The sequence below is a fragment of the Phocoena phocoena genome, chromosome 2, assembly GCF_963924675.1.
Source record: "Phocoena phocoena chromosome 2, mPhoPho1.1, whole genome shotgun sequence".
Lineage (NCBI taxonomy): Eukaryota > Metazoa > Chordata > Mammalia > Artiodactyla > Phocoenidae > Phocoena > Phocoena phocoena.
The window spans coordinates 67,361,447-67,388,424 of record NC_089220.1 but is presented as its reverse complement, the minus strand read 5'-3'; the positions used below and the strand labels follow the sequence as shown (position 1 = coordinate 67,388,424).

The following is a 26,978-nucleotide window of genomic DNA, read 5'->3' as shown; positions in this document are numbered from 1 at the left end:
CCTGGTGGTGCAGTGGTTGAGAGTCCACCTGCCGATGCAGGGGACGCGGGTTCATGCCCCGGTCCGGGAAGATCCCACATGCCGCGGAGTGGCTGGGCCCGTGAGCCATGGCCGCTAAGCCTGCGCGTCCAGAGCCTGTGCTCCACAATAGGAGAGGCCACAACAGTGAGAGGCCCGCGTACCACACACACACACAAATAATAATGATAATAATGGACAGTATTGGGGTGAGGAAGTAAAGAAACCCACACCAATGGCTGAAAATTATTTCAAGGGGAATAGACAGTATTTTGGAAAATTAATTATTATCCCTAGTTTTAGGTGAATTAATAAATAAAGCCTGTGAAAATAAACTGATACTCAGTATAACTGCCTTCCAGGAATTATACTCTTATGGTAGACTTCATTTTAAGTCAATTTGATGGCTCTTACAGTTTTATATACTATTCCTATAATTTGCAGTTGATACTAACATTGTGTTTCAATTGTTTGTTCAACTGTTTCACCTCCCATATTACTTTAAACTGTTTTGCAATTTCATCGCTGGTCTAAATATTCTTCTAAATAATGATATTTCTTATTAAGTAGAGCAGAGATATCAAATTCTCATCTGATTTTTTTTTTCAACAGAAGCAACCACTATGTCATACCTTACTGAACAGTTCCTTTTTTATTGTGCTCTTGTATAGGCCTTAGAAACCAATATAAAGGCACTGTTTTATTTAGATAAATTTTTTTTTAGTGTATTCACATGATCATAATATAGTTGTCTTACTTTTAGTTTGTTGTATGCATTTCTAAATTATTTGAATTAGGGGTCAGCAGCCTTGTCAGACTATTTATTGTTAAATGTATTTGAATCCAATTGTAGGCTAATGATTCTCAACGAGAATTTGGTAATGTCTAGAGACATGTCAGTTGTCACAATTGGGTAGTTGCTACTGGAATCTAATGGGGTGCATTATGGGATGCTGCTACACGTCCTACACTTCACAGGACAACTTCCCATAATAAGAAATTATCCAGCCACAGATGTCAGTAGTGCTGAGTTAAGAAACCCTGCCGTAGGCTATCCTCCCTACCTTCCACCTAGCTCTGGAATAATGAACGATGGTAGAAGGTGGTAAGCGTGCCATTCCTACCTTTTTATCGCCAAGTCTTATAATTAATGCAGTTGGGAGTTCACTGTCTTACACGCAGTAGGGTGTAATGAGTTACTGAAATTGTCAGAGGTCTTTCAGGAGAAAATACATATAGTAAATAAAATCAGGTAGCAATGCCTATTGAAAATTGACGTGTACTCTTGATACAGTAGTGCCTCTAAAGTGAAATCTCTATGCCTTCTGGAGACACATGGTAACCAGATGACTTTGTGCCTCAATTTGCTTTAAATGTAGTTTATTTCATATCTAAATGATAGTGATGGAGTTAAACAATATATGACATGTCTGGTAAGTGAGTAATTATATAATTAGTTACTGTTGTCATATAATGTTTTGGTTTCATATATTATAATGGGATAGGGTTTTGTGAGCCTCTTCTGTTGAGTCTGCTTTTTTGAATTTGTGTTTTCAGGAAAAAATTGGAATTTGTAATTTATGAAACGATTGAACATTTGTATAAATTTGTAAGATCCTACTCTCTGTAATTGTTTTCCCTGAACCTGACAATGGGTTTTCTTTTTTTCCTTTTATTCAAAAATGTAAAATATAAATCTGAGCAAAAGCAACTTATTCTTACTTTGATAACTATAAAAATTACTCTGTAGGGCTTCCCTGGTGGCGCAGTGGTTGAGAGTCCGCCTGCTGATGCAGGGGTCACGGGTTCGTGCCCCGGTCTGGGAAGATCCCACATGCCGTGGAGCGGCTAGGCCCGTGAGCCATGGCCGCTGAGCCTGCGCGTCTGGAGCCTGTGCTCTGCAAGAGGAGAGGCCACAACAGTGAGAGGCCCACGTACCGCTAAAAAAAAAAAAAAAAAAAAATTATTCTGTAGAAGTATTTGTATAGATTTTTTTCCTTTAAGAAAGTTCCCTAAGTAAGACTTATAATCTAGCATCATACACAGGCTCTAGGTAGTACAAAGCATTGCTTTGCTTGATTGTACTAGAAAATTTTTTTAGAAAGCAAAGTATTATGGAATGTCAATATTAGTATACTTACTGTTCATATGAAAATGACATATACTGAAAGTAGTAGAAGAATGTAGATGTATACACAGGTATTAAGAGTTACATAACTTTTTTTTAAATATATTTACAGCTTCCAAAGGCCTTTATTAGTCCTTGTTGACAGAAACATAGATTTGGCAACTCCTTTACACCATACTTGGACATATCAAGCCTTGGTGCATGATGTACTGGTAAGAGGCTAAATATACCACTTTTTGCTAAAATGTAGTAACATTCAATGGTCTTAATTTAAAATTAACATCATGGCTACAGAAATGCAGATGAGAAGGATGGAGCTGTGAAATAGAAACAAAAAAGGTGATGGAATTTGGTATCACTAGATGTGGATGCTGGAGAATAGTAAAGCCTTGAGGTTTAAAGTTCCAAATTTATGGTCTTTAAATTACAGGATAAATCAGTAGTATTGTTGGAATGATGGGGAACAAAAGAATGGAGGAAAATGAGTGGCTGGTTTTTTTTTTTTAATTTTCATACTGAGTAAGTAAATAAATTTGTTCTCCTTGGGGAGAAAAGATGTAATTTCTCCTTTTTTTCCTGGGAATCTGTTAAGCCTCATTTTATGGTAAAAATAAATAGTATTTTTTATATTACATCATATGTTTTTGAAGTAATTCCACATAGGTAATTTCATGCTTAAAACTAAAATCTGTTTTATCCATGCATATATTGATCTACTAAACATTGTAAATAGCATGTGATATACACAGATAAATAAAAACAGCCCCAATCTTCAAAGGCAATGGAAAGAAAAGATGTATACAAATAATTTCTATAAGACACTATGTAAAAGGGCCAGAATAGTCCCCATTTGTAAGATAGAAAAATTGAGACACAGAAGTTAAAGGATATGAACCTAAATTACTGGCTTTGCCAAGACCAGCACTCTAATTTACTAAATCTTAGCCCAAGCCTCTAGGGATTATAGTATATAATAGCATCATTATTGCAAAGATTGCCTGAAATGTCATACAGAAAGGAAATGAAAGACATGCAATAGATGGTTTTGGTTTAATGGTTTATTTCTTTAAAACACAGACTCTAACTGTAAAGTATCTTTTAATAAATCAGATTTTAGGATTACTGATGGAAATTGGCAGTTCTGCACACTTCTCTATCCAAGAGTCCTCTGTGATTCTGGACTCGAAGATAAGTGTCAATGATAGTAGTCAACTCTGATTCAGTAGAGAGAGTGAGAAGAATCAAAGGGACACTGCAGAGTGAGAAGAATCAAAGGGACACTGGAGAGTGAGAAGAATCAAAGGGACAATGGATCCAACCCTAAGTAACAGAACATGGAAAGTAGTTTTCATAGGTCAATAGAGGCTGAAGAACCACTATTGGAGTGCCTACTCTTTGACAGAACATTCTAGACCCTGGTTTTAGCAATAAATAAAGCAAGTGAAAATATTCCTTTCTTCCTGTATCTTACATTCTAGTAGGAGAGACAGGCAATAAATAAAATAAAATATGTAATATTTCATAAGGTGAAAAATACTCTGGAGAAAAGTAAAGTAAGTAATGGTGAACAGGATTGCAGTTTTAAAATAGGGAAGACCTTACTGAAAAAGAGACATTTGAGAAAGATCTAATGGAGAGAAGGTAGTGAATTATGTAGCTATTTGGGAGAATAGCATTCCAGGCAGAAGGATGCCTGATATGTTTAAAAGATGGCAAGGCAGCCAAAGTGGCTAGAGCAAGTAAGGCAGGGAAAAGTAGCAAGAGATGAAGTTAAATAGAACACGGGATGCAATGTAGCATAGGACATTAAAGGCCACTGTAAGGATTTTGATTTTTAATTTGAGGGAAGCAGAGAGCCTCACATAGTTTTGAGTAAAGGAATGACATCTGATACACATTTTAAGAGTATCATCCTAGCTACTATATTGAAAAAGACTCTTTGGGGGCATAGGAAGAGTCAAGGAGACCAGTTAGGAGTTGCAGTTATCTTAGCAAGAGATGATGGTGTTTTACACCAGGATGGAAATGGTGAGGGTTGTGATAATCTACTGAATGTAGGATATAGGATTGACTGATGAATTGGATGTGAGATGTAAGAGAGAGGAGCCAAAGGTGACTCCAAAGTTTTGGCCTTTGCAAATGGACGGATGTTCTTTATTGAGATGGGAAAGACGTGGGAGAAGCAGTTTTCGGGGAAAAACCAGAGGTTGAGTTTTGGACATGTTAAATGTGAGATGCCCATTAAGATATTTAAGTATAGATATCATTAGATAGTTAGATATATGAGCCTGGAGTTAAGGAGAAACATCTAGTCTAGAGAAATAAATTTAGAAGTAGTTCATAGATAGATGGTATTTAAAGCCAAGAGGTAAGATGAGATCACCAAGAGAGTGAGTATAGATAGAAGAGAGAAGAGGTCTGAGAACTGATCTCTGAGGAATTTCACCATTTAGATATTGAGGTAGTGAGTAGGAATGAACAATATAACATAGGAAGTAGCAGCCAGTGAGGTATGAGAACTAGATCTGTGTTGTTTTGGAAGCCAGTGAATTAAATGTTTCAAACAGGAGGCAGTAATTAACTTGTACAAATGCTGAGGACTAAGAAGTCACCATTGCATGTGGCAGTGTCACGATTATTAGTGAATTTCGTAAGAGTGGCTTCTGATCACTCTGATACCAAAACCAGACAAAGATGTCACAAAGAAAGAAAACTACAGGCCAATATCACTGATGAACATAGAAGCAAAAATCCTCAACAAAATACTAGCAAACAGAATCCAACTGCACATTAAAAGGATCATACACCATGATCAAGTGGGGTTTATCCCAGGAATGCAAGAATTCTTCGATATACGCAAATCAATCAACGGGATACACCATATTAACAAATTGAAAGAGAAAAATCATATTATCATCTCAATAGATGCAGAGAATGCTTTCGACAAAATTCAACACCCATTTATGATAAATACCCTCCAGAAAGTAGGCATAGAGGGAACTTTCCTCAACATAATAAAGGCCATATATGACAAACCCACAGCAAACATCGTCCTCAATGGTGAAAAACTGAAACCAATTCCACTAAGATGAGGAACAAGCCAAGGTTGCCCACTGTCACCACTATTATTCAACATAGTTTTGGAAGTTTTAGCCATAGCAATCAGAGAAGAAAAAGAAATAAAAGGAATCCAAGTTGGAAAAGAAGAAATAAAGCTGTCACTATTTGCAAATGACAAGATACTATACATAGAGAATCCTAAAGATGCTACCAGAAAACTGCTAGAGCTAATCAATGAATTTGGTAAAGTAGCAGGATACAAAATTAATGCACAGAAATCTCTTGCATTCCTACACACTAATGATGAAAAATCTGAAAGTGAAATTAAGAAAACACTCCCATTTACCGTTGCAACAAAAAGAATAAAATATCTAGGAATAAACCCCCCTAAGGTGACAAAAGACCTGTATGCAGAAAATTATAAGACACTAATGAAAGAAATTAAAGATGATACAAATAGATAGAGAGATATACCATGTTCTTGGGTTGGAAGAATCAACATTGTGAAAATGACTCTACTCCCCAAAGCGATCTACAGATTCAATGCAATCCCTGTCAAACTACCACTGGCAATTTTCACAGAACTTGAACAAAAAATTTCACAATTTGTATGGAAACACAAAAGACCCCGAATAGCCAAAGCAATCTTGAGAACGAAAAATGGAGCTGGAGGAATCAGGCTCCCTGACTTCAGATTATACTACAAAGCTACAATAATCAAGAGAGTATGGTACTGGCACAAAAACAGAAATATAGATCAATGGAACAGGATAGAAAGCACAGAGATAAACCGACACACATATGGTCACCTTATCTTTGATAAAGGAGGCAAGAATATACAAAGGAGAAAAGACAGCCTCTTCAATAAGTGGTGCTGGGAAAACTGGACAGCTACATGTAAAAGAATGAAATTAGAACCCTCCCTAACACCATACACAAAAATAAACTCAAAATGGATTAAAAACCTAAATGTAAGACCAGGCACCATCAAACTCTTAGAGGAAAACATAGGCAGAACACTCTATGACATAAATCGCAGCAAGATCCTTTTTGACCCACCTCCTAGAGAAATGGAAATAAAAACAAAAATAAACAAATGGGACCTAATGAAACTTTAAAGCTTTTGCACAGTAAAGGAAACCATAAACAAGCCGAAAAGACAGCCCTCAGAATGGGAGAAAATATTTGCAAATGAAGCAACTGACAAAGGATTAATTTCCAAAACATACAAGCAACTCATGCAGCTCAATATCAAAAAAACAAACAACCCAATCCAAAAATGGGTAGAAGACCTAAATAGACATTTCTCCAAAGAAGATATACGGATTGCCAGCAAACACATGAAAGAATGCTCAAAATCATTAATCATTAGAGAAATGCAAATCAAAATACAATGAGATATCATCTCACACCGGTCAGAATGGCCATCATGAAAAAATCTACAAACAATAAATGCTGGAGAGGGTGTGGAGAAAAGGGAACCCTCTTGCACTGTTTGAGGGAATGTAAATTGATGCAGCCACTATGGAGAACAGTTGGAGGTTCCTTAAAAAACTAAATATGGAACTACCATAGGACCCAGCAATCCCACTATTGGGCATATACCCTGAGAAAACCATAATTCAGAAAGAGTCATGTACCAAAATGTTCATTGCAGCTCTATTACAATAGCCAGGACATGGAAGCAGCCTAAGTGTCCATCAGCAGATGAATGGATAAAGAAGATGTGGCATATATATATAATGGAATATTACTCAGCCATAAAAAGGAACGAAACTGAGTTATTTGTAGTGAGGTGGATGGACCTAGAGACTGTCATACAGAGTAAGTCAGAAAGACAAAAGAAATACCATATGCTAACACATATATATATGGAATCTAAAAAAAAAAAAAAGGGTCAGAAGAACCTAGGGGCAAGACGGGAATAAAGATGCAGACCTACTAGAGAATAGACTAGAGGATATGGGGAGGAGGAAGGGTAAGCTGTGACAAAGTGAGAGAGTGGCGTGGCCATATATTCACTTCCAAACGTAAAATAGATAGCTAGTGGGAAGCAGCCACATAGCACAGGGAGATCAGCTCGGTGCCTTGTGACCACCTAGAGGGGTGGGATAGGGAGGGTGGGAGGGAGATGTAAGAGGGAAGAGATTTGGGGACATATGTATATGTATAACTGATTCACTTTGTTATAAAGCAGAAACTGACACACCATTGTAAAGCAATTATACTCTAATAAAGATGTTAATAAATAAATAAATAAAAGAGTCATGTACCAAAATGTTTGTTGCAGCTCTATTTACCATAGCTAGGACATGGAAGCAACCTAAGTGTCTATCAACATATGAATGGGTAAAGAAGATGTGGCACATATATACAATGGAATATTACTCAGTAGAAAAAGGAACGAAACTGAGTTATTTGTTGTGAGGTGGATGGACCTAGAGACTGTCATACAGAGTGAAGTAAGTCAGAAAAAGAAAAACAAATACCATATACTAGCACATATATATGGAATCTAAAAAAAAAAAGAAAGAAAATGGTCAGAAGAACCAAGGGGCAGTATGGGAATAAAGACGCAGACCTACTAGAGAATGGACTTGAGGATATGGGGAGGGGGAAGGGTAAGCTGGGACAAAGTAAGACAGTGGCATGGACATATATACACTACCAAACGTAAAATAGATAGCTAGTGGGAAGCAGCCGCATAGCACAGGGAGATCAGCTCCGTGCTTTGTGATCACCTGGAGGGGTGGGATAGGGAGAGTGGGAGAGAGGGAGATGCAACAGGGAAGAGATACGGGGGCATATGTATATGTATAATTGATTCACTTTGTTATAAAGCAGAAACTGACACACCATTGTAAAGCAATTGTACTCTAATAAAGATAAATATTATAAATATTTTATAATATAAAATATATTAAAAATATATTTTTATAATTATAAAAATATATTATAAATATATTATAAATATAAATTAAAATTGGCTTCTGTAGTGTAGGGGTTAAACACTGAAGTAGGTATAAGATAGATTGGAAGAAGTGGCATAGGTGAGAGAATATAGACAAACCTTGAAAGAGTTTTGCTGTATAGGAGAGCTGAGAAAAGGGGTGACTGCTGGAAGGGGATGTGAAATCAAAAAAAGATTTTTAAGCGAGAAAAAGTACAGCATGTTTGTGTATTCCCTATTGGGGAATGATCGAAAGAGAAGAGTTGGTTGTGGAGATAAGAGTGTCCTGCAGGTCTGTATGAGGCATTAGTGACCAGGATGACTACAGACCAGGATTTCTCAACCTTGGCATTATTGACATTTTGGGCCTGATAATTCTTTGCTGTAGGGGGCTGTCCTGTGTATTGTAGGATGTTTAGCAGCATCCCTGACCTCTACTCTCTAGATACCAGTAGCAACCCTTAGTTCTGGACAACCAAAATGTCTTCATTGTCAAATATTCCCAGGGGGTAGAGAGGGGTAAAATTGTCTCTGATTAAGAATTACGGTTATAGGCTGATGATGGGAGTTTCAAAGCTGGAGTTGTTTTAGGGAAGAGGACAAGTGAAGAGTCTGGGAGTAACAAGGAAGACACCTAACCCAATCCTGGGTCCAGTGGTTTGAGATGTGTGTAATAAAAAAAAAAAAAAAAGAGGTTGTGGTCTGAGAAGGCTACAGGAGTTAGCCAGTTGGTGTTCAACTAGAGCAAGAAAGTGTTCAGTGGAAGTTGAGAGTAGATGTTCAGAATAGGAGATTTTGCTGAGTACGAGTTCCAGAGGGTAGGCAGAATGGTTTCAGGAATCCAGTAAGAAAGAGAGATGGAATCTGAAAAGGGGTGGCATGATGAGTTAGTTTTGATAGTCTCAAATTAGATTTGGTTGGTGGGTCCCTGCCTGTTGGGTGGGAGCAAGGGTCTTAGTAAGAGCATACAGATCAGGGGTCACCTCTTCACTCCTGCCAGTGGTGTGTGGAGGCCATATAGCGCATCGAGATACTGGGATCCTTTCTAATTCCTAAACTTGAAGGGTTCCTAGAGGAAATTAAAGTACATGATGCTTTGAGTGCAGGCGATAAGATGTGTGTACAGGTAATTGCAATGTAAAGGAATATGCTGAGTCCCCATTGTCAGGAGAGAAATTGGGAAACACAAGTTATGGCAGACATTCCCCAAAACTAGACAAGGCTAATACTGATTTTGAGGTTTTTACTATTGCAGAGTGAAATGAGAATAATAAGTAATATGAAATGAGTTTTTACAACTGACCTTGTATCCTTGTGAGATACACTAATTTTTATTTTCTACTATTTGAAGTTAAAATATTATTTTAAAAATACAAGACAGTAAAAGTATATGGTAGGGGTTTGGGGGGCTTTGTTCTAATCATCTTCACTTCCCAGAATAAAAAGTTGGAAACCATGTGTTTCCAAGGAATTCAATTCAACAAATATTTATTAAGTGCCTCCTCTGTACCAGACACTGCTGGTCACTGCGATACAAGGTAAACAAAGGAGACATGATCCCTGCTTGCATGGAGGTTACAATAGTGGATTCCTGTGGACATTTGGATTATTGGTGTTTTTATTTTTTGTTATAAATAATAGAGCAATGCCCATCTCTAGTTAACTTTCTTTCTTAGGCGAGGTTCTCAGATTCCGTATTACCCTTTAAGCCGTCTTTTCTCAGTAACATTATTATTAAAATATTTAGGTCTTGTGAAAATAGTCTCTTAGAAAATTGGTTATAACAACCTATACAGCTTATATTGAGTTAATCCTTTCATTAATTTTAATACAGTTACTAGATGTGAAAAAACTACAACTGAGATATCATAACCAACTGTAAGCAAGCCATTTTTTGTTGATTGTTAAAACTGTAGCTTTTGAGGTTTCTTCCGAGCTTTCAAAATTCTTAATAGTTATACCCTCCACCTCCACAAGATGGAGTAAAAGTTGTAGATGGGAGTTTCAAGTTTAACTTGAAATTGGAGCTTGCTTTTTATATTAAATATCTTTGCCTGAAAATCCAGAACATTGATAATATTTATATATCAGGCCCTGGAAACTGCTGTGAAAATTCACACAGCCTCTCTGTGTGTCAGAAAGGTGATTGTTGTCCTTTAACATCGCAGATACACTCTTCTTATGAAAAACTTTGCAGTGTCCCTTTCCTTTTCTCAGGATATAAGAAGCAAAATTAGTAATTAGAAAGTCATGATTCCTTTTTGTCATGTCTTGGTTGCAGGGGCTGTAGATTTGATTGTTCAACTGCAATGAGTAGTTTTAGGCAAAGGGTGGACATTATTTCATTGCCGTGTCTTGTCCTTTAGTTGGCCTTTGTTTTTTTGAATCTTAGGTGCCCTTGTTTGTGCCTTTGGCCCTCTGCTACTGACTCTCATTATTTAAAATATTAAATCAGAATTTGTACTAATTACATAAGGACTTTAGTAAAGTTTATTTTGTTCTTGCCACTCAAGAAGAGAAAAGGAGGTCATTTCCAAGTTAATATATACTTTTAAAAGGTTATTAGAAAAACATTTTAGAAGAACTCGTTTTCTTAAAGATATATGACATTTCTGCATTCGGTTGATTGTATCTTTGTGGGGTACAATTTGACATTATTTCTCTTTTTCCAGTATTTCCTGTAAATTGATAGATCTAGAGACTTAATTAGATTTGGCGCAATTCCTTGCCAAAATAAAAGTTACTTTTACTTTGCTTGGCTTTTTTTCTCATGTGAATATAAATCTTAGCTCTGCATAAATAGGTGTTAACCTATATTACCCAAATGTAACTTTGTTAATATTAGATCTATCTGCCTCCCCTGGTCTGCTTTAACTCATGGAAGGCAAACAAGACTGCTGAAGACTTACCCATGTTTTCCCAGTGGGATTTACTTATATCTGGTGATTTGGCACACCGTTGTCCAGTTTTCTAAGTCAGGAAAGTGTGAATATCAGTGGAAATAGATTAGACTTTACCATGTGAAAACTAATTCTGTTGTCTTCTATACCCATGTCTTCAGTTCCTTTAACATGATTGAGTACAGCACAGAATGTTCTGATTTCCCAATTTTCAAAACTGAAATTACTTTTCCTTATTTGCCTGGCTATTAGTGCAAACAAGGGGAATGTTTCTTGCCACTATTATGTTATTTCTGAAAACTCTTAACATCTTTGATTCCTTTATCATTTTGTGTTTTAAGTATTCCATCAATACTTAGGTATTAACATGCTGTCCTATTTTTAGAGCAGTAATTTTGCTAACAAGTTACTTGTGTTTTGAATGAGCTGTGTGTCATCACCACGGAAATAGTACTTCACTAGAAATTCTAGTTAATAAAGCTTAACTATTTAAAAATGTTTCTTTTCTTCAGTATCTTTGTTTTGTTAGATAACTTTTAAAAACAAAGGTTCTTCTCAGATGTAGCTGTTAACACCTGTTTATTGTACTTTCTTCCTGTATGGATGATTTGCTGTGCCAAGGTGAGGTTAAGGTATGGGATGGGAAAAGGGATTAAATAGGGTTATATTATGTTATGTTTATCCTATGATAATATAAGGAGCCCATAGGAAAGACATAATACTAACAGGTTGAAATACAATATAGTACACTCTTCTTTGTCAAGAGGCTTGTTATTCTACTGGCAGTTAGACATCTATATATTTTGCACTCTTTTTTTTTATGTCATGGGGGAAAATGACAAGGAAGTAAGCTATTGTAAAGGATTTATTTGAGAAAGTTACAGGGTATGGTCTAAGGATCCAATCTCAGTATTAATGACCTTTTCCTGTCAAGAGGAAATTAAATTATATTCAGTACATTTAATTTGCTAAGACCTAGAAGTTTAATCACTAAGAACTTATATCTTTGAACAAAGATGATTGTATCACAGTCATGCTAGATAATTTCTCCGTATAATTTCTTTTGCTCGTCATTCATTTGCTTATTGATATCCATATTTTATCTCTAGCTCACTATTCTTCAGAGTAGAGTTGAACCATAAAATACTGCTATTACATAAAGGAACCCACAAGTCTAATGCAAGAAGGAGGGAGAAAGAATAGAAAAGATAGCTCACTTTTGTTTTTTTGTATGTTTTTTGAGAAAGGGCAAAAAAATCAAGCCTCACGTGAGTAAAATTATGTCTACGCAGAAAAGCTTAGCAGCTATTAGTATGACTGGCTCTTAGCATTTATTTGAAAGGGAGTGCTATTATTATTGTAGCTTGTGTTGTAATTTTTTTTTTTAATGCAATCCATCAAGTAACAGGTCAGACTGTTAAGACTCTCTAAGAGTTTAAAAATTACATTTAAGGTTATGTTTGTTACTGGAAACAATTAAGCATCAAGAGACATGGTCAAATAAATGTAGCCAAATATTTGTCTACTATGTAGACATGATAAAAATGAGGTAGATATGCATATTCAAATACAGGGAGAGCTCAAAATATTGATACATTATTAAATGAGAAGAGTAAAGTACAAAGTATGTATAATGTAATCCCATTCTTTAAAATTTAAAGGATATGTTTGCTGACATATACAAAAATATTTTTGTAGAAGGATACACAGGAACCTAAACATAGTTTTATGGGCTTTTTGAAATTGTAATCATATGTATCTACTACTAAATTAAAATACATAAACAATTAAAGGTACCTTTATGTAACGAAACATTGGAAGGAGGTCTTTTAGTTTCAGATCTGTATTTTGTCCTTGGAAATAGTAGAAAAGGCAGTAAGAATCTGTGTTATATTTCTTATTGTAGGCAATGTTCTTAAATTCAGAAAACTTATTTAAAACAGAATTACTTTTTCCTAGGATTTCCACTTGAACAGAGTTAATTTGGAAGAGTCTTCAGGAGTGGAGAATTCCCCAGCTGGTGCTAGACCAAAGAGAAAAAACAAGAAGTCTTATGATTTAACTCCAGTTGATAAATTTTGGCAGAAACATAAAGGAAGGTAAATAAGAAAAACAATAAGTAAAAGATTCACCCCCTAAAAAGATATGCAGATGTCATATGACTTAATGGGTTTATTAAAAAAAAAATCAAAATAGGTCACAGTGGTTCATCTACACCATGAATAAGAACTGTAATTAAATAGTCTATGGAGCTCTGTCTTTATTGTTTAATTTCCTAGTTCTTATGTTGCTTTTGTTAGTTGTTTTGTGGGAGCCACTTCCCTTTTCAATAAGTTCACACCATATGATTTTATAGATTTTACAGATAGTCTTTCTGAATTTCATTTCTATCCGCATTGACCCTCTGCAGCACCATTTCTACCTTTCATTAAAATTGGTTTTTGTGATAGGGAAACATGAAGGTGTGATTTTCCTTTTTTGTTCCATGTTTGCCTTCATACAAACCCAATTTTAGATATCTGTGGAGAAAATACCTAAGCCTGAAAACAAGATTTATTCAAAGTACATTAGAAATAATAGGTGAAAATTTTTTAACAATTTGCCATGTGATTTATTATAGGTAGATATGCAGATCCCATGTGTTGCTATGACCCCTTAAAGTTGAGGTACTTCATGAGCTTAGTAACTGCTATAAAAGTTGTCTAGTGGTCATTATGGCTAGAGGAATCATTCTAAAAAACAAACAAAAAAATCATTCCTCTGAGAGAAAAAGAATGTTGCTCATCAACAATTATGGAAATACAATGTTATTTATTATAATCTGGACTATTTCAACAGTTACTGTATCTATCTGTCTATATATATATATGTATATCTCCCTGATATGGCTGTTCTTTTTGGTCTCATTTATGTTTAAAGAGAAGTAGGATATAGACTTGGTTCAATACAATTGGTTTTTTTGTATGCTTTATCTTTTTTTATTTATAACCTTTTTTTTTAAACACTGGAAAATCACATTGCTATAACAAAGAATTGTAGTTTCTCTGCAATGAAAAGTCACTATCTTTCTCTCTCTGACTAATGCAATTTTGGGTACTGTTATAATTTATTTTAACTTATTTTCTTCTCTTTGGAATCCTATATATAGTCTACATTTCCTTTTAGAATGGTAAAGTATAAGAATTTACATTATTTATAGAGGATGCAGGATATATTAAAGTTAATTTTAAATTTCACATTCCCTAATAGAAAAACAAAAGCTTAAGAAAACAATTTCTTTATTCATATATGGAAATTTTGAATATTTTCTTTAGACCATATGTTTAGGAACAACTTAAGAGGTCAGTTGAATAGTAAGAACTTTAATTTTTTGTTTGTTAGGTAGGAATAGCCCTCACCCTGAATGTCATGCTGCAATAGCAATGTGGGCACAGATGCTGGGAGACAGCATAGAGTTAAACAAGCTACTTAAATCTCTCTGAGCTTCATTTTCCTCATCAGTGAAATGTGGGATGATACTTCTACCTATCGTCCTATTTCAGGTTGTTGTGAAGATTGACATAATGTAAAGTAACTTGCCCCAAATCATCCAGCTTTCATTGGTAAAACCAGGCATAAAAACCAGTTCTGGCAGATTCTAAAGTCCCTGGTCTTAGCTGTCAGTAGTGTATATGTACCCCACCAAGACTGTGGTCAGAATTAAATGAGACAATAGAGACAGATTCTTAGCATAGTGTTTGTCATACAGTCAGCACTCAATAAATACAAGCAGTTATTATCGTCTGTTAGCCCTGAGACCTAAAGACACTAGAGATTTTAAGGATCATTTAGTTCAACCAGCACATTTTACCTGCTCACTGCAGTTTTCTGACAACATAGACTCTGCTGGACCTCTGTTAGGGCCTGCAGTTGTCATGTAAAACTGGACTGTGTTTCTCAAAATCCTTTCAGGAGCTTTTGTCATTTCTGTGCTGATCATTAGTGAAGTGTTATCAAGTGTCAGCGTGGAGGAAGGGGGACGTGACCATTTCTTTCTTAAAGGAGAAAAAGCTGGCCTCCCCTAAGGCTGTAGATGAAAAATACTCATGTTATAGCACAGGGAGATCAGCTCGGTGCTTTGTGACCACCCAGAGGGGTGGGATAGGGAGGGTGGGAGGGAGATGCGAGAGGGAAGGGTTATGGGGATATATGTATACATATAGCTGATTTACTTTGTTATGCAGCAGAAACCAACACAACATTGTAAAGCAACTATACTCCAGTAAAAATTAATAAAAACAAAACAAACAAACAAAAACTGGGCCCATGTTCTATTTTTACCAGTGGTGGTCTAGATATTGAATTTACAGAATTAAAAGATTTTTTTCACAGTTACAGTTTTTTTTCACAGCATGTAATATTTTTTAGTACATCTTTGTAGTTACATGGACCCTTTGACACTATATGTTAATTTGCCTGGTAATATTTAATTGATGTTTGATATACTGTGGTTTCTCTTACTTTGTTTTTCAGTCACTTAAATATCTTTTTATTTTTTCTAATAGTGTATAGGTGAAGAGAAAATGATACAGTTAATGAAAAGAATAGAAATAAAATTTAAATTTGTTTATATATATAAGTATTATGCATTTTAAAGAAATAGTATTTACAATGTAAATAGATATCACAAGGATATATAGTAGTATTTATCCTAAATGTTTTCTGCCTGTGTTATATATAATATACATTCAAATCTAAATGAATACATTTGAAATAATAATAAATCCTCATTGTATATATTTCAAAATTCACACAAAAATCAATCTTCTAATCTCATACTTATAGTTCCTCTTGTGCAATACTGTTTCAGTCCATTCCCAGAAGTTGCAGAATCAGTTCAGCAAGAACTAGAGTCTTACAGAGCACAGGAAGATGAGGTTAAACGACTTAAAAGCATTATGGTAAGATTCTGTTTACTTTCTTGGAAATATAGGGAAGCAGAAGGACATCTGGAGGGGGAAAGAAGTTAACTTTTTTTCCTTACAAAAATTCAAGGCCATTCATTGCTTTAATAACAAAAAAAATATATTCCCAACTTACATAAAAGATCTTTTTTAAAAAGAAATCTAAGTTCTAAGGAGAAGAGTGGACTCTTTAAAAAAAAAATATGAATTTATGATTTGAAAAAATATATAATGTGAGTATATTTTAGAGATACATGTTCCAGTGCTGCTCATTTTACTATATTTTTGATCTAGCTTCAAATTTGAGCTGTACTGTTTATTACTGTGTGACCTGTGGCAAGTCTCTGGGCCTACTTCTCTTTTCATTTTCTTTTTTTTAATAAATTTATTTATTTTTGGCTGTGCATGGGCTTTCTCTAGTTACGGCGAGCAGGGACTACTCTGTTGCGGCGCACGGGCTTCTCATTGTGGTGGCTTCTCTTGTTATGGAACACGGGCTCTAGGCGCATGGGCTTCAGTAGTCATGGCACGTGGGTTCAGTAGTTGTGGCTCGCGGGCTCTAGAGCGCAGGCTCAGTAGTTGTGGCGCATGGGCTTAGTTGCTTCACGGCATGTGGGATCTTCCTGGACCAGGGCTTGAACCCGTGTCCCCTGCATAGGCAGGTGGATTCTTAACCACTGTGCCACCAGGGAAGTCTCTGGGCCTATTTCTTTATCTGAAAATGCCAGCTGGTCCTTTTTTTAGTCATCCAACCACTCATTAGATTGGTGGTGACTAGAACTTTTCTATAACTGTCAAAAATGCAGATGCTTGCTCCTTAGAAGGGAAGAATTATTATCCTGGGTGACCAGAATCTTACTGTTTATCAGTGATCTTAGGAATATATTGATTTTCATGCTTGGGCTTGGGATTTCTGAGTAGTTACTGGGACCTTTTTTTCCTTCCAGGGACTAGAAGGGGAAGATGAAGGAGCCATAAGTATGCTGTCTGACAATACTGCTAAGTTAACATCAGCCGTTAGGTAAGTAGGCAGTTTATCCTCTTTGAAATCTTTCTGTTGATAAGAATTTATTTTGGAGGTTAAAAAATTGATTAATATTTTTCATGATAGGAAATAATAGTAATAGCATATACCTTCAGACTAAAGAACTAAATTGTGTTTTTAATATGTTCAAGCTGATTTAAGTTCCCTCCTTTTCATATAGCAGATCATTTGTTCCTTTTACTAGTTAGAATTGTATAATGGGGGTAATTTTGCCACCGAGATAGTATCGCTGATAAAGTAAGGTGAGTTATTGTTAATTTTATCATTGCTGCTATTACTTTATTAGCTAAAGTTTAAGCAGTATCTTTTTCATACTTTAAATGCCATCAAGGAGAGAGCGTTTCGTGTTTTAGAAATTTCACATTAATCTGATTTTATTCTAAACCTCCAAATTTTGGAATCAGAAAGTTAAATGGTAGAATAATGATATTTGGGAGGCAGGTTATTTTAAAATAAGAAGCATTTCAACTGTATTAAAGTGGTAAATACTGTATGTGTTCAAGCCTAGAGATTAAGTTCAGTTGATAGTTTAACATGTAATTTTGTCCCTGTTTTACTGTTCCAAGTATCCTCAGAGGAAGCAACCAGGTGTGTGTTTTATTAAAATTTATGTCATTTCCTTAGAGAATTTAATGGTTAATTTTCAATTTTTTGATACTTGTAGTTCTTTGCCAGAACTCCTTGAAAAAAAAAGACTTATTGATCTCCATACAAATGTTGCCACTGCTGTTTTAGAACATATAAAGGTAAATTTAGCTTTTCCTTCCCCACAATATAGCTACAATTTTTGTAGGGTTTTAGACTTTGTAAGATTCTTTCATATTCATTATCTTGTTGAGCCCTCACTGTAATGTTAAGAGATATAATTATTGAAGGCAGCATTATTACCTTCATTTTTGCAAATGAGGAAACCCATCCAGGAAGATTAGTGATTTGTCCAAGGTTACATGTTCAGTAAAGAGAAGTTAGCATCTGTGATATTTTTATTACATTTTATTGTATTACTTTGTTAATAGTAGACCTGTATCTAAACATCAGTAATACAGATTTAGACATCCCTTTTACTATAGTACTATCTAAAATATCTATTCATTATGTAACTTGGTTCTGAACTTTTTAGTTTTAGATTAGTCTGTTAGCATTATTGCTTCTTACTGTTACCTGCTATACTGTGATTTTGAAACAAATGTACTGGATATTCTGTATGTTGTTATCATAGTTCTTTTTTCTCATTACTTCATTCATGGTAACTCTGTATCAACTGGACTTAATCCATTCTTCAGTATTCTACTGTCATTTATTCTCTGGACATGGAACTGAATTCCAGTGACAGATTGATGATATACTAGAATGTGGCTATTACTGACCCCTACTTTCCATTTGAGATGATACATTTGAAAAAGCAATGTAAAAAAGCTGAATATGCTTGCTTCCTGTCCAAAGTATTGATAACAACTTGGATTTATGGAAAAGGGGATTAAATATTTTTCTTTCTTAATGATTTAAAAAGCCTTAGAGCATTAGAAAGGAGCTAATATAGATAAATAATGGACATTGTACAGCATAGAATTTAAACCTGCATAATTTCTGTTAAGCTGACAACCCGATTTTTTTTCCCCCACATCTTGATAGTGATGCTTGCTATTTTCATGTACCTACAGGAATAGAAACATAATTGAGCAATCTATAGATGATTTCTGCTGCTGATATTTTCACTTCCATATGTTGCATCTCTGTAAAGTGGGAAAATGCTGATCAAATTTTTTTTACCTGAGATCATTGTCTCCTGTGGAGATAATATATATAACCAGTAAAATGCAACAAAGAGCTATATTGAAAATTTACTTCACTAGGAAAGTAAAGGCTTTGCTTACAAGGCTAAATATGAAGACTGTGAATCTAATATAAAAAGTTAAACAAAAATGTATTGCGGAGCCTGTGCTCCGCAACAGGAGAGGCCACAACAGTGAGAGGCCCGTGTACCGCTAAAAAAAAAAAAAAAAAAAAAATGTATTGCATTAAAACAAAATATAGGTTCTGCTTTACATCTACTGAACTATAATTATGTAATCAAGATCTTATGATCCATTAAACAAATGTTTCTTGATTACGTGCTGTTTATGACAATTGTTAATAGTCCTGTATGTACCTTGAGATTTAAACTGTTCCTTGGATTTTTTTGACATATAGTTTTTTCATTAATTTTTTTCATTATTAAATGTTTATTAATACTTATATTTTACTTTCTGACTTCAGTTCTCACAGTTGTAAAACCAGGAAAGTGCCAAGCTTAGCTTCTACTTCCAGACTGAATTGTGTAACCCAAAGTAACTAATTATCATACCAATGGAAAGTGCACAGTTTCATCTTATTCATAAAACTTTACAAACAGTATCCTGCCACAAATTTATATGAATATACTCTAGGTCAGAGACTAGAGCTTATGGTTTGAGAAAATTCTGGTTAAAGTAATTTACTTACTCAATTATGTTAAGTGGCTCTGTAGGTGTTGTGCTGGGCCCTAGAGATTCTGTAATAAACAGGACAGACAAGTTCTTTGTTCTCTTGGAGCTAATATAGTAGTGACAACAAGCAAAGTAAGCAAATTAGAAAACAGGATAACGTCAGGCATTTAGGTGATATGAAAACACCAAATTAGGGTGATGTGATATGATAGACACTGGCTCAGAGGGCTGTTCTAGAGTAAGTGAAATCACCATCAAAGGAAATCACCTTTGATAAGGTGATGTTTTAATTGAGACCCGAATCACACGAAGGAGCCAGTTAATGAAAATTTCAGGGCCACGTATTCCAGGCAGAGTGACTAACATGTGCTGCAAAGGCCTCAAGGCAGGAACAAATTGTTTTGGAGGACCTAGAAGAAGTCTAATGTACTTATAGTGAGGAGAGAAAGAGTGATAGACTATGGGGTCAAGAGAAATAGGGATGATAGGGAAATAGTATGATGAGGTTAATGCCATGATCTGATTTATGTTTTAACAAGAGAATGGTCTGAGCTGTTTGAGGGATGGGTGAGTTCTGGAAGTAAGTGGAGAACTGGAAGATGGCTAGTATACGTGACTAGGTGAAAAATGGTGTTTTTTAAGGCAAAATTTGCCCACGAAGTTCTTTATGATGCTTATTTATAATTGTATATGAGTTTTTGAGAATCACTTTGTCCTAACAGATGCCGTCTGTCTGAGATACTTTAATAAGCCACCATGCCTGACCCAAAAATTCTGCCTTAAGACCTGGTTGCTTGGCTCTCTTTATAAAGGAACTTATTTCTTCCAGGGCTGCTAATTGTCTGGCAGAGCATCTTATGCTAAGAAACTAATTTGTCATTCAGTGTGTTAAATACTTGTATATAAAATCTACATATTTTGGAATAATTTTTGTGCTGTAACTCAAGGAAGACACCATATTCCTAGTAGGATCTGATATAAAGAAACTATAAAGGACATTATATATAAGGTCATTCACTTGCAGAGGGAAAATAATGTCATGTATAGAACACAATATTCCTGATTGGATCATTCTAGGAAACCCAATTAATAGTAGAAGTTTTTAAATCACAGATAAAGGAGCATATTTATTTTAACTACTTACATATAAATTATAGTTGTATTTAATAAGCCACATACTCTGAGTTATTCTGATATAAGAAATTCTATTAGGGCTTCCCTGGTGGCGCAGTGGTTAGGAATCCACCTGCCAATGCAGGGGACACAGGTTCGAGCCCTGGTCCGGGAAGATCCCACATGCCGTGGAGCAACTAAACCCGTGCGCCACAACTACTGACCCTGCTCTCTAGAGCCCGTGAGCCACAGCTACTGAGCCCGCGCGCCTAGATCCCATGCTCTGCAACAAGAGAAGCCACCCAGTGAGAAGCCTGCGCACCACAACGAAGAGTAGCCCCCCACTCACTGCAACTGGAGAAAAACCCGCGGGCAGCAACAAAAGACCCAATGCAGCCAAAAATTAAATAAATAAATAAATAATAAAAAAGAAATTTTATTAGTATAGAAAAATTGGGATGTCTTCTGTGAAGAGTCCTGTTTTAATGTTAACCATCTTTCTTAAGTTATTCTCCCTAGTCAAAACTAGCACGTAAATGCTATTGTTTCCATTTTTTCTCATTACTTCTAGTTATAAAATTTTTTCTTACAGTTTTTCATAATTATTAAATTTCCAGTTTTAAAATATTTACTTTTAAGTGGCATGTTTATTTGTGCCATTATTATGTTACACCATCTGCCCCTGGCTATATAATGTTAATAATAATTAAAGAAGTATTTTTCTCCATTATCTCTTTTTATTATTTTTAATTTTTATTGGAGTATAGTTGCTTAACAATGTTGTGTTAGTTTCTTGCTGTACAGCAAAGTGAATCAGTCGTATGTATACATATATCCCCTCTTTTTTGGTTTTCCTTCCCATTTAGGTCATTACCAAGCACTGAGTAAAGTTCCCTGTGCTATACAGTATGTTCTCATTAGTTATCTATTTTATACATAGTATCAATAGTGTATATATGTCAATCCCAATCTCCCAATTCATCCCACTCCCCCATCATCTCTTACTCTTTTCATTAGAATTTGTTGACCACCTCTTTGTAAACATTTATTCACCTGAGTAGTTACTAGTTATTATTAGCAAGAATATTATGACTTTTAATGCAGAGATCTCAGAACACTTCTCTTGGTATTTGTCTTTATTGCAATTTTGCATATTCTTTTGGGGTGTTCAGATTATAGCTGCTTCTTACATTTCTTTAGATGGTTTTCTGAAGCAGAATACCAGAAGAGAAGTCCTGGCAGTTATCCAGTAGTTAATGTTTCAGTGGAAAGATAGAAGGAGCACAGCAGTTTGCAACAAGTTTGGCAAATATTATCATGTAAATGTATTGATATTCTAAGGATTTTAGTGGCTTGGGTAGTTAACGTTGGTCTAATAGATTAAATTGTTGAATCCTCACTTGTTTAAAGTAAACCTTATCTTTTGAAACCTCTTTAGCAACTTTTTCATTTCTAATACAAATAAGCTTTTCCCCCACTTGCTGGTTGTTACAGAATGGATTCTGAGATTACTTAAATAATTTATAGACAAATTTTAATTTATTTTAATTATTGTTGTCTCACCTGCATAATCACACTGAATTAATTACTCTCTAGCGTCAGAAACCTAAGAAAAGGAAAAGTTAGCTAGCTGTGAGTCATAGTAGATGAGAGAGAGAAATGGCCTTATCTCTTTCCCCTAATGCTCTTACATCTGAATGCTCCTTCCTGAGGCAGCCGGCAAAGAATTAGCTGTTAATAAGCTGTTGTGGATCAAGGCTTCATTGGTGCTGAATATTAATTTTTGTTCTTCTTGTGGAGAAAGTTAAGAGGTACTGAATTAGATCTAAAGACATCATCTGGTCAAGCAAACATGTACTGCCTTAGGTCTACACTCTGAACAAGGTTTAGCCCTTGATAGCGATGCTAGGTTTTAACTGGAGCCCCTCCTTCAGGGGACTAATTTTTCTTTGGTTCAACTTCACTGTCTTTCTTAGGGGAAAATAAGCTTTCAAAATAAAGTAGAAACTGAACTGATCTTCACTAGTCAACACATCAAATTAGCTGATGCCCTCTATTCCCTTGGTAAAACAGTGGTTGCTGGCCACATTATTGACATGCTGACATTTGACAGCTAGTATGTTTGCAAGTTGAATTTTTTGCTTACCAAAGAGTTATTTGTATTTGATTCCAATCTGTTTATGTCAATGGTATGAGTAGGAAAAGAGGATTGTTTCTATAAAACTAAGTTACATGCCTTAGACTCAATGAAGATGGTGATTTAATTATTGCTTAATTTAGTAGCAGGTAAAAAAAAAAAAACACAAAAACTGTAAGACATTAGAAAATCTTGAAAAACACTAAACTTGCTTTGTAAATGTTTATAATTTTTTTTATTTCACTTCAAAGAAACAAACTAGAAGTTGTAGGTGATCCCTTATAGGTATGCATTATGCAAGAAAGAAAAAAATTTCAGTCAGTGAACCTCAGTACTCAAGGGAAAGGTCTTGGGTCTACGTCAAGATTGACAGACAATTATACATTTTAGACCTTAAGTTAAAAGGTAGTGCTTAAAATGTTTATATACAACACAAGTCCTTTTTTATTTTGTACATTAACTGACTTTGATGAACTGATCACTACTCTCCTGATCACAGTAGGGAAGAAATTTTACTGTACTATAAATCAGAACATTTCTCAGGCTGGATTTTGACTGATCTCTTTTAAATGATCTCTTGTCCAGTACACATACCAAGTGAATGTTCATATGACCTTGGTGTCTTTTCTTCAAGGCAGGGGAAAATATATCTTGTAGCAGGAAGTCCCCAGTGGACATACTGTCACTATCTTCTACCTCTTTTCATCCCAATTATGATTAGTCACTATAAGAACTTAAAGTTTTCTTTACTCCAAGTATGACCGAAGACAGCTCTTGAATGAGTGAAATATCCTTCAGTTTCTTACTCACTATGAATTTCTGGAGGGTACTTCCACATCCTCAAAACATAGTGTGAAATTACCTTTTCCTAGCTTTTTGCTCTCACTTTTCTTCCATGTTTTCATGAAGATGAAGCATTGTCATTTAGCAAGACTCAGTTTAATAGATTCATAAACGTTAAATTCATAGAAATAAAGACTTCTCAAAACTCAATAAAGGGGGCTTCCCTGGTGGCACAGTGGTTGAGAGTCCGCCTGCCGATGCAGGGGACACGGGTTCGTGCCCCGGTCCCGGAAGATCCCACATGCCACGGAGCGGCTGGGCCCGTGAGCCATGGCCGCTGAGCCTGCGCATCCGGAGCCTGTGCTCCACAACGGGAGAGGCCACAACAGTGAGATGCCTGCGTACCGCAAAAAAAAAAAAACTCAATAAAGGGAAAATGAACAACCCAATTTTTAAAAGGGTATAAGATTTGAACAGGGGCTCCCTGGTGGCGCAGTGGTTAAGAGACGCCCTGCCGATGCAGGGGACACGGGTTCGTGCCCCGGTCCGGGAAGATCCCACATGCAGCGGGGCGGCTGGGCCCATGAGCCATGGCCGCTGAGCCTGCGCGTCCGGAGCCTGTGCTCCGCAACGGGAGAGGCCACAGCAGTGAGAGGCCCGTGTACTGCAAAAAAAAAAAAAAAAAAAAAGATTTGAACTAAGATTTGACTAAAAAAGATACACGGGTGACAAGTAAGTTCAGTGTCAACAATCATTAGAAAAATACAACTAAAACAATAGTGAGATACCTCTATACATCTATTAAAATGTCTAAAATTTAAAATATTGATTCTGCCAACCTTTGGCAAGGATGCAAAAGAACTAGAACTCTTATATATTGCTGGTAGGAATATAAAATGGTACACCCACTTTGGAAAACAGTATATCTGTTCCTTAAAATGTTAAACACAAACCCATTATATACTCCAGCCATTCTACTCCTAGGTGTTTACTGAAGATACATGAAAGCATATACGTTCATTGTACATGAATATTTATAGCAGCTCTTTGTCATAGCCCAAAACTGGAAACAATCCAAATGTCTAGCAACAGGTGAATTGAATGAACAAATTATGGTATATCTATACAATGGAATATTCTACAATTAAAAGGAAGGTACTATTAATACATACAATATGTATTGCTGGATGAATCTCATAGTAATTGCACTGAGTGAAAGATGAATAGATGAATCTCAGAGTAATTACACTGAGTGAAAGAAGCCACACACACCAAAAAAGTACATAATCTAATTGCATTTATATAAAATTCATAAAAATGCAAGCTAATCTATAGTGACAGAAAGCAGGACATAGAGAAGGGTGTTGAAGGGCCAAAAGGAAAGAAGTACATTGAGAAAATTTCCTTGGGTGATGAATGATATGTTCAGTGTTTGGATTGTGTTCATGGTTTCATGGGTATATACATATGTTAAAACTTAACAAATTCTGTGTATTGTATGTCATTATACATCAATAAAAGTGAAAAATTCAAACAAGGCTTAGTGTTCATCTATTTCAGGTCATTTACAGATAAGAAAACAGATTTTAATTAAGTCATTGAGAAAGCCAAAGACTAATTTTGGTAATGTGGATTTTTGGCATTGTGTTTTAAGTGACATAGAATATTAAGAAACAGAATATGCTACGTAATTTGTGAGTGGGTAAACCCAGGAGTTTTTTACAGACTTTTCCCTTATAGGAATATGCAGTAGGTTAAATGCAGAGGGTAGAAGCAGAATTGAGATGAACAGTCAAATGTTTAAAATAAAAAGAGAGGACAGATGCATTCCTTACTTTTTTAAATAGATTTCTCACATTTTATTTATTTATTTATACCTTGACTTGTTCTACAGAATTTGAGGTCACTTACAATGACAACACATAGACTAGCAGACTAGCACCAGGGATATACAAATCAAAGTAGAAAGTAAAAAATCAAACATAGCCCTTATAATTCTTCAGTCCTGTAGCACCCACTTTCCAAAGTCCTTCTCGAACCTCCTGTGGAACTAGGATTTTCAAGATAGAAGGAACCGTGGGACAGAGTTTTTAGTAGATTCCACAAATTAGTGAGGTTTCTTCCTTGGTGAAATAAGGTTAAAAATAAAATTTACTGTATCCCCCCTCTTGGAGATTCATAATGCAGTATAATATACACATTTTATTTTTAAAAATTTATTTATTTTTGGCTGCATTGGGTCTTCGTTGCTGCACGCGAGCTTTCTCTAGTTGCAGCGAGCGGGGACTACTCTTCGTTGCATAGCATGGGCTTCTTATCGTGGTGGCTTCTCTTGTTGCGCAGCATGGGCTCTAGATGCGCGGACTTCAGTAGTTGTGGCTCACGGGCTCTAGAGCACAGGCTCAGTAGTTATGGCACACGGGCTTAGTTGCTCCACGGCGCGTAGGATCTTCCCAGACCAGGGCTCAAGCCCGTGTCCCCTGCATTGGCAGGTGGATTCTTAACCACTGCGCCACCAGGGAAGCCCAATATATGCATTTAAAAAACTTATTTAGCCAATATTTCTCAAACTCCGTTGACTTTGGAACACCTCTAGGGATTATTTCTTATAACCAGCTCTGAGAACTAACATTCTGCAGAACCTGTTTTGTGAAATATTCTTCATTTAGTCAGTGAAGGAAATAAGAAAAGAAAAGGTTAAATGTTCCCTAGTTAATGGCAGAGTTGGAACTCAAACTTGGAACTTTTTGTATTTTGTCTTGTTATCTCTTTACCATACCATTTATCATTGTTATTCAGTTTCAGTCCGGTTCAGTTTATCAGGTAAAGTCAAGAAATGTTTCATTTAAAGAAATGCCTTAAAGAATTTTGCATTCTTTTACCTGACTCCTGATACTGCCATTTTTGCTTTCTTTTCTCTATACTTATTGATCACCTACAATGTACAGTTCTGTAGATGGTTCTTATTTTAATCGAGTGAAAATATTTACACCCTGATTGTTATGTGAGTACTAGAGTACCTTTAAAAAATGTGTATTTTAAGATACTATGTAAATGAACGTGTTTTTACTACAGTGCCTTATAGAGTGCTATACACTTCACAAATATTTTATTATCAAACGTAGCATCCTCAGATCATGATTGTTGGCTGAAAAATATGAACATATGATGTATTTTTCTCCTTTTAAAGAGTACAAACTTCTTTTGTGCACTTGTATATCAGATAATTTAACATAATAGATTTAACATAATAGATTGTTAAATTATATCAGATAATTTAACAATCAGATAATTTAACATAATAGATATGTTCTCTCATTCTACAGAGGAAAACGAATCTCAGAGGTACTGAGTACATGACTTGAGACCAGCTGCCCGAGCCTGAACTTGAACTTTGGCTTTTGACTTTTAAATCCTGTACTCTGTCTACCCTGCT

General features: G+C 35.6%; 1 protein-coding gene across 1 annotated transcript in view; it reads left to right on the top strand.

Moving 5' to 3' along the window:
* SCFD1 (sec1 family domain containing 1) overlaps positions 1 to 26,978 on the top strand; it is a 135,159-nt gene that overhangs the window by 44,382 nt on the left and 63,799 nt on the right. The window contains exons 10-14 of the mRNA XM_065873045.1: positions 2,259 to 2,358; positions 13,016 to 13,155; positions 15,906 to 15,996; positions 16,947 to 17,020; positions 17,709 to 17,790. Coding sequence (XP_065729117.1) covers positions 2,259 to 2,358; positions 13,016 to 13,155; positions 15,906 to 15,996; positions 16,947 to 17,020; positions 17,709 to 17,790 — 487 coding nt within the window. The remainder of the gene's footprint in view (positions 1 to 2,258; positions 2,359 to 13,015; positions 13,156 to 15,905; positions 15,997 to 16,946; positions 17,021 to 17,708; positions 17,791 to 26,978) is intronic.